This window comes from Podarcis muralis, chromosome 3, assembly GCF_964188315.1.
Source record: "Podarcis muralis chromosome 3, rPodMur119.hap1.1, whole genome shotgun sequence".
Taxonomy (NCBI): Eukaryota; Metazoa; Chordata; class Lepidosauria; order Squamata; family Lacertidae; genus Podarcis; species Podarcis muralis.
The window spans coordinates 329,520-338,141 of NC_135657.1; the positions used below are offsets into that span (position 1 = coordinate 329,520).

General features: G+C 54.4%; 1 protein-coding gene across 2 annotated transcripts; it reads left to right on the forward strand.

Moving 5' to 3' along the window:
- The first annotated feature begins 79 nt into the window (after window positions 1-79).
- On the forward strand, window positions 80-7,956 carry GPN1 (GPN-loop GTPase 1). 2 transcript variants are annotated; one of them, XM_028725420.2, is made up of 14 exons: window positions 80-240; window positions 333-426; window positions 516-555; window positions 1,084-1,150; window positions 1,610-1,647; window positions 2,141-2,219; window positions 2,319-2,413; window positions 2,798-2,843; window positions 4,117-4,263; window positions 4,760-4,842; window positions 5,546-5,585; window positions 6,535-6,628; window positions 7,105-7,224; window positions 7,483-7,956. In XM_028725420.2, exons 1-14 carry the CDS (start codon window positions 145-147, stop codon window positions 7,590-7,592), a joined length of 1,149 nt encoding a protein of 382 aa, XP_028581253.2. In that variant the 5' UTR covers window positions 80-144; the 3' UTR covers window positions 7,593-7,956. The 2 variants fall into 2 exon arrangements, with proteins under 2 accessions (XP_028581253.2, XP_028581254.2); XM_028725421.2 differs by having other exon boundaries at window positions 7,507-7,956.
- Window positions 7,957-8,622: the final 666 nt, after the last annotated feature.

Genomic DNA, 8,622 nt, shown 5'->3' on the forward strand with positions numbered 1-8,622 from the left:
CAGCCCCCTTGGAACGAGAGGTCCCGCTGTCCCGACCTGAAGGCTGCTCCACCTTTCCTAGCTCTGTGGCCAAGAGCGGCCCTATGGGGCCTCTTGCTCCGCCCCTGGCCGGAAGCGGAAGCGGGCTGGCGACCGCGAGGCGACATGGCGGCGGCGGCGGCGAGCTCGGCCGAGGGACCCCCGCCGGTCTGCGTGCTGGTGCTGGGCATGGCCGGCTCGGGCAAGACGGCGCTGGTGCAGGTGAGCGGCGCTGCGGGGAGCGAGCCCGCCGGGAGGGGGGGGCGGGGGGCGGGGCTCCCCTCGGGCTTGACGGCGCTTCTCTCCTCCCGCAGCGGCTGACGGCGCACCTGCACAGCCGGGGCTGCCCGCCCTACGTCATCAACCTGGACCCCGCCGTGCACGAGCTGCCCTTTCCGGCCAACATCGGTGAGTGGCGGGGCCGGGGGGGGGGGCGGCGGGACTGGCCTCTGCCTGGTCGGGGGGCTTCATTTCTCTCCCTCTCCTTTTCCCCAAAGACATACGAGACACCGTGAAGTACAAGGAGGTCATGAAGCAGTATCCTTACCCGGGCAGGGGGCAAGCGGGGGAGGGGGGACCTCGGGGGGGGGGGGGCGGACTATATTTTGAAGGGGGGAAATGAATGAATTCCTATGCCCCACAAATAACCCAGAGAGACATTTCAAATAAAAGGACACATTCTACTCATGTAAAAACACGCTGATTCCTGGACCGTCTGTAGGCCAGATTGATAAGGCGACTGGGCCACATTTGGCCCCTGGGCCTTAGGTTGTCTACCCCTGAGCTAGAGGGTGATTGCTGGACTTTGCACACTGCAATGGGTGGAGAAAACCAATGTTGAAAGGATGTAGTAAGGCTGGGCATGGTGTTTGTGCATCTGGTGAAATTGCCAGTGTGTCTCTTGAGCTGTTGCTGCTGACGTTGGCGATCTCTACAAATGTGGTTTTATGTGACACCTTTGCTTTAAATGGCCTGAGTCTCTATCTGGGGTAGAGGAAGGGGAAGGGAATACGCTGTTAGAGGTGACTTTCAGATTTCTACCAACCTTTCCTGAATGTGCACCAGGTATGGGCTGGGCCCCAACGGCGGTATTGTGACTTCTCTGAACCTTTTTGCGACAAGATTTGACCAGGTACATAATTTCTGGTGAATTTCACTGAATGGTACTGCGTTTAGCTTGAGTTTGTAGGTGCCAAATATCCTCTCTTGGAGAATTTGCCAGCAATGATGAGCATTTGACATTCTGGGCCACATCAGAGGGCCACATATTATTATCAATACTAAGGCTCAGAGCAAATTTGTATCTTAACTAATTTTAAGGTGTATTTTAATTAATAGATTGCCTGTTCTTATGTTCTTTGTATACTGTCTTAGTTTTATGATGTTAGCTGCTCGGCTCCAGCCGGGGAAGGCGGAGTACAAGTAAATTTGTTGTTGTTGTTGTTTATATCCCAGTTAACAATTTAATCACATAATGGTAAATCTGTACTTCTGATGCTGATGATATCATGGTTTTTTGTGTATCATGAACTTAACTGCAAACTCTAATTCTCTGTTTCTACCTATAAATCATCTTTCCCTTTCTGACTAGGTGATGAAGTTCATTGAGAAACGACAGGCAGCATCTCAGTGAGTCAGTGGGAAGCCTGCTGTCACCTGGGGAGGGGGGTGATGGAAGTTCCTCTTGAAGGGAGGTGCGTATGTAGCCTCACCTTCAGTAGAACAAAGGGGTGAACTGTGTCACATTATTGTGCATGTATTCACGATGATCATTCCACTTTTCTAACTTAGTGTGAGACATTCAAGGCAAACCATAATTAATCTTAGAATTGAAAATAATTCCAAAACAATTAAAGAAAAAAATCGGGAGTTTAAAAGAGACCCCAATTTTGTGCTGACCTCACTCTGATCTTTAATCTCCATTCAGGAGCTGATGAGTGAAGATTAAATTTTGCTGCCTGGGCTGTGGGATCCTGTTCCCTGATGAGAACAGGATTGTGCAACCCGTGCATGATTAAACCCCATCTTCCAGGTGTTAGCTGATTAGTGGGTGAGCTTGTTTTGGAGAAAGTGATTTGAACGTGGCCTGTGTGTGAGAGAGAACAAATTCTTCCCCTTGCAGGTACGTCCTGATTGACACTCCTGGGCAGATTGAGGTCTTCACCTGGTCTGCTTCCGGCACCATCATCACTGAAGCTCTGGTGAGGACCTGCTGCTCAGCTGGCCTCCTTTGCAGGAGGTGCCTGGGGGCAGGTTGCCCGGTTGGGCTAATGCTTCCCCCCTTTGATGTACCCATTTAGGCTTCCTCCTTCCCATCCGTGGTGGTTTATGTGATGGACACGTCACGCAGCACCAGCCCTGTCACGTTCATGTCTAACATGCTTTACGCCTGCAGGTAAGAGGAGGATTCTCTCCATAGTGTTATTTACCTGTTATGCAATTAATAATGGCTTACCCATTATCAGAGAGCATCTCTCTGATTGTTCTTTGTTTGGGAACAGGGTTGTTCTCTCAGTAGCTGCTGAGAAGGCTCAGAGACGACTCCCTCATTCCCGGGAGGTGGAATTGATAGCCCCTCTTCTGGTGGCTTCTTGGCTTCTTCCTTGAACCTTGAGCAAGAAGCTGCCTCTGCTGCTCTCAGGCCTTCTCTAGGAAAGCACACAAACTGCCTGCTCTTTCAGTCATGAGTTTCTAAGTGAAATGTCTTTGTGGCAACCCCAGATCGAAAATGGCAATCTCTGCATCCCTGATCATGCTGTTGTTGTTTTCTTCTCCTCAGTATCCTGTACAAGACGAAGCTCCCATTTATCGTGGCCATGAACAAGGTGAGTGGAATGCCCTGATCTTGAACCAAGAAGACCATCTGGATGATGCTTTCCTGAAACAAGTTACAAATGCTTCAGGGAAGCAGGAACTGGTAGTTTTGGGGAACTTCAGCACACCCTGGGATCTTTTGGGAGACGTACTCCACAGAGCATGGATTCCCCCACCCAATTCCTGGCCTGCCTTGTGGACAACTTGCATTTTCAAAAGGTGGAGGAAGAGATGAGGAGATTGACTGACCTTGGCATTAGTCCAGCCTATAGGGAAAAATTGTTCAGTGGCTTTAAAGCAGTGGGAACTTGGGGCAAGAACGACGGCAGACAGTGGTCATGCAGGGTGTGCTGGAATTCAGGCCCCTACGGAAAGCTTAAGGGGGTGTAGCTAAAGAGATTTGCCGCATTTAAGGAAGTTGATTTTAATATGCTCAGAGAAATGCTAGTCAGGAGAATTCCATGGCCCAATACCCTGACAGGGAAAAGAGCTGAGTTGGGTGGGAGTTTCTGCAGGAAGCCTTACAAAAGGCAGGGTCGCAAACAATTCCAGTGCGAGAGAGAGAAGATCAGAGCACGGGTAGACAGTGGGATGTTGGAAGCTGGTCCCACAGATGTTATTTGCAGTGGTTTGGCTTCTTCAGCCATGGCCTACATGACAAAATGAAGGACTCCTGGTAGGAGATGGGCATTGTGTGCTGTTGTGGCCACTCCTGTCCTAAAGTGATCCGTCGAACAGAAATGCAGATAATGCAAACAGCTGCACAGAAGTACTTGAATCTGAGAGCAGAAGCTGTTTTGGCAGTGTTTGGGTGAGGGCGGCAAAGAAGAGGGTGACGAAAGGAATGTTCAGCCAGCAGGAAGATGCTTTCTTGGAGCAGAGCCTGCCACTTCCAGAGAGGAAGGAAGGAAGCTTGACCCCCATAAAGAATGGAAGGTTGCTGGGCTCAGGGGTGGGCGAGCAGGCATGGAAGGCTCTTCAGGTGCCTTGAAGGGCTGCTGTCCCTTTTGCTGATGAAACTTTGCTGTTCAATTGCGTCTTTCCAGGGTGGAGCTTGCACTCTGGGTGTGACCACAGCCTTCACTTGTTTAGCTGGTCCTTGTCTCATGGTGGGGGGAGGGCAGGAGGAGCTGCCACTGCCTCTTGGCCTGGCCTGCCATGGCTGAAGAGAAGCAGCCGTCATGGTGTGGGGCCTGTGCTCCTTGCCCCAGAGGTGGCATTGCGGAGCAGCTGCTCACCTGTGCCCCCTGCCACCCTCACTCACTCTCTGCCTTCCTGACGCAGACAGACATCATCGACCACAGCTTTGCTGTGGAGTGGATGCAAGACTTTGAAGCCTTCCAGGACGCCCTCAGCCAGGAGACCACCTATGTCAGCAACTTGACTCGCTCCCTCAGCCTGGTGCTGGACGAGTTCTACCACTCGCTCAAGGTGGGCACGGTCCCCCACCCCCACCCCCATCCAGGTGTGGCTGGTGAATGAGACCTCTTTGCAGGCACACTCCTGAAATTGCATGAAGTTGGCATTTGTTTCCCACCTTCACTCTGTCCAACTTTCAGGGAAGCAGCTCCAAGGAGGGAGGGGTACCTTCCTCTGCAACCCGCCCCCCAAACCCTGAGTATACCAGATACCCTGTGCTGTTTCATCTGGACAGACTATTGTGGATGCTTGAAGGACTTGGAGCAGGGAGGCCTGAGAGTTCAGGTGTCTCTCCCCCCCCCCCCCCCCCCGCTAGATGGCCTTGTGCCACCTCTTCTGGAAAAGGAGCTTGTGCCCATCACTCCTGTCCCTCGGGGAGGGGGGCTAGGCAATGTTCTGGTGCTGATGCTCCACTGGAGCAGAGGAAGGTGTTTGCAAGCCCCTCTCCTGCACTCAATTCCCACGCTCCGCACAAACCCTGTTTGAAACGAAGGACTTTCTCTTGCAGGTGGTTGGTGTTTCTGCTGTCCAGGGGTCAGGGCTGGATGAATTTTTCGAACTCCTCTCCAAAGCTGTCGATGAGTATGAGAGGTGAGAGAGTCCCCTTGTGTAAGGGGGCCCACCTAGTCCTTGTCCATTTCTCACAGTGGCCAACCAGATGCCTGGAAGCAGATCCGGAGGCCAAAGGAGCCCTTGGCACACCTGCTTTCCTCAGCAACTGGTGTCTAGAGGCATCCTCCCTCTGCCTGTGGAAGGAGAAGATGCATTGTCCTAATTCTCTTCTAAAGCCATTCAAATTGGGGACCCATCACTGCCTCCTGCAGGAGGGAGTTCCAGAGTTGAACTGCAGGCTGTGTCAGGAAGTCCTTCCTTTTGTGTGCCCTGAGTCTTCTGACTTGCAGCTTCACTGGATGCAGCATTGCAAGAGAGGGAGGAAAGCCTTTCTCTCTCCCCTTCTCTGTGAGGCTTCTGCCATCCTGCTGCGCTGCATCCCAGAACAATGGCCCAGATGAGTTTGCATTAACTCCAAGGCTTCCTGCAAATCCATTTGGGTGACCAGAACAGGGGGCCTTTGAGGGGGCAAGATCCCCTCTGCTGCTCTATGGGGAGACATGAAGCCCCGGGGGAAGTCTCTTCCCCTGCCCGTTCCAGCCCTGCCCTTGGGTCAGTGACTGGAGGTCTGGGCTGTGGTCCTTGCAGTAAAGGGCCTCCTAGTCTCTACAATGGTTGTCTGGGAGTGAGGCTGTGGTGCCCAAGAATAAACAGCTGAAACCCATTTCTCTTCTCCCTCCAGAGAATACCGCCCAGAGTATGAGCGCCTAAGGAAGAAAATGGTGAGTCTGTCTCCAGATGCACTTGGCGTGTTGTTGCTCTGCCCTCTGCTGGTGCTTCCCCTGCCCCCAGTCAGTCACATGGGAAAGGCTCCCCACGCATCATCATCATCATTTTATTATGTGTACCCCACCCATCTGACTGGGTTGCCCCAGCCTCTCTGGGCGGTTCCCATCAAAATATTAAAAACACAACAAAACCTCAAACATTACAAACTTCCCAATACAGGGCTGCCTTTAGATGTCTTCTAAAGTTGTGTAGTCCTTCATCTCCTTGACATCTGACGGGAGGGCGTTCCACAGGGTGGGCGCCACGACTGAGAAGGACCTCAGTGTCCAGGCTGGACAATGTGGGTGGAGAAGCTCCTTCTGCTTGTGTAAGTCCTCCTTTGGCCTCAAGGTGGGCACTTCCATCTTACCGGATGGAGGGAGGAGAGGAGGTCAGGGAGCACCTCCTGCCAGCATGTTGGGGGCTCCCAATTGCCTTCCCAAGTGGCGGCTTCTGCTCCCTTGCCAGAAGAACTCAAAGGAGCCATTGGCGCTCAGGGTTTAGTGTGCTGCCTTCTGTACATGTGTGCACATAAATGTACATCTTTGTAGATACTGGAGTCCTGAGTGGTTTCTCCTTCCACTCTCTCTCGGCTCTGAAGGACACACTCATTAGCCCTGTGGCGGCTATTGTCTCTGTTTATAGACAGCTTCCGACCTGAAGAACTCAGAGCTGCTGTTGGCCCTGCAGGGCTCTGACTTCTCACCAGCTTTGCTGCGGGTGGCGGCAGCAGTTGCTTTAGGAGCTGCACAGGTGCGCTCTGGGCACCACCAGGGCATGGTGGGAGGCAGCCGGCTGGAGCCCCACAGGTGCCAACTGGAGCTCTGCTGGAGAAGGCAGGCAGGGACCCACATGTGCTGGAGGACCAGCAGGAATTGCTTCCTTCCCTTTCCTTGCTTGCAGGAGCAGGTGGAGAGCCAGCGGCAGCAGGAGCAGCTGCAGCGTTTGCAGAGAGACCTGGGCCCCCTTGCGATGGAGAGCAGTGCGGCAGCCTCAAGTGAGTCAAGGCCAAGGGGGTGGGGCTGCGGAGGCCTAGAGAGGCTGCTTGGGGGTCACAACTGGTGGACACACTGGCTCTTGCCTTCAAGCAGGGAGGAGGCTGCTGGCAGTGCCAACCTTTCCGCCATCCCTTGAGCCATTGCTCTGGGGAGGCAGAGCGGGTGTGGGCAGGGTCTGTACCCTGGCTGACTGCTTTCCTCAGCTGGGGAGCCCCACGCTGCACCTGTTGGATTAGGCTGCTGCTGTCTCCTCCTCCCTGGATTCCCAGCCAGCCTCTCCCTGTTTATGCCTGTGACTTCTGCCATGGCTGCGCAGCCCCTCTTGAGCATGCAGGAGGGGAGTCTTCCTGGCACAGAGCTTTGCCCATTGCCTTGTGGTGGGGGCAGGAGCGACAAGGTGGGCCCCTGGCAGGCGGGAGGGGGGCACAGTCTGGGGCCAGGACAGGCTTGGCAGCCACTTGGCCTTTGTCTCCAGGCTCCATAGCAGAATCCGCAGCGGGTCCCTCGGCACTGATTCTGACCCGAGGAACTTTGGAGGGGGAAGAGGAGCCGGAGGAAGGCCAAGAGAGTGACACTGATGACATTGACCATGAAGGTAAGGCGGGCTCTGGAGATTGGGAAAGGTCAGTGGTTTGGGGGGAGGAAAAGGCAAATCAAGAGGCCGGTGGGGGGAGGGGGCATCCTCCAAAATGCCTGCATCCCGTTTCAGGGTGGCTGGTGTGTTGGTGCAGCATGAGCCCTGACCGTGATCTCAGAGGGACTTTGCGTAGCAAGCTCCACTGTGCTTGGCCGGGGATGTTCCCTCTGGGATGCTCTTCCCCCTTGGTGCTGTTCTGGGACCCACTTCACCCAGGGGCTTTTTTGTCCCTTGCCCTAGTGACGGAGGAGCGCTGCGAAGAACCCGCCTTCCGGAACTTCTTGCAGGAGGCGAAGCAGCGCTACGCGGCCAGAAGCGGCCACTAGGGGAGGCGAGAGGAGAACCCAAGGGGGGCCTGGAGCTGGAGGAAGTTGGGCCCCTGGGAGAGGATTCTCAGGCTGCCCTTACGGTGCTGCCTTCTGGGCTGGTGGAGCTGAGCAGGGCTGGCTGCGGACTTCTGCCCGTTAACACAGAGTCCTTGGAATTGATGGCAGCGGCTGGGATCCCATTTTGTTTGGGGGTGAGGCTCCAGCAGAGACCGCCTAGGCCAGGGGAGGCAGGGTCAACCCATTGTGGAAGAGCATGCATTGAAGTGACCCATCTTCCCATTGTCACCCAGCGAATTTCACTGTAATATTATATGTGTTCAGTTTGTAAGTTATCATGAGATAATGTATATTTTGTTATGAATTGCTGCTTCTGCCTCTTCCTGCGGGGCGTATGTGTGCTGGGTGCCCCCCCCCCCTTCCCTGGCCACCTATGCCAATGGGGAGGCAGGCGGGGCCTCTCACAATGGCATGGGAACCTTGGGTGGTGGACCAATTTCCCTGATCATCTTGAGAGGGTCGGAGAAGATGTGGCTGGGCTCCCTCAAAGGAGAAAGGGGAGGGGGCTCCCTGAGGATCTGCCTGGGTTGGGGCTGGTCCTCCTTTCACCTGTTCCAAGAAGGGAGCTGGAGTTGGGGGTGAAGCAGCAAGTTCTTCTGGCTGGCAGAAGCCCCAGAAGAGGGAAAGCAAGGGCTCCCAAGGAACCTCCGAAGCGAGGATGGGCAAGAAAGTGGTGCCCATGGTTTAGCGTACAGTGATGGGGGGGGGGAATTTCCTACCATTACATCTGTGCTGGTGGAGTCTGAGCTGGTGATGACTGACTGGGGAAGAGGTAACAGATTCCCCCCTTATGTGGCAGCTGTGAGAAGGCAGATCCCCCCTCCCAGGGGTCTTTAGGAAAGGGGTGGGAAATAAAAACTGCTTGGAAGAATCCTGCTCCTTAAGGCCTCCTTGCCTGAAATGCCTCCTGAGCATCTTCCCGTCATCTCCCTTGGCCTCAAGGGGAGAACCTTGTTCCCAGAGAGCCAGG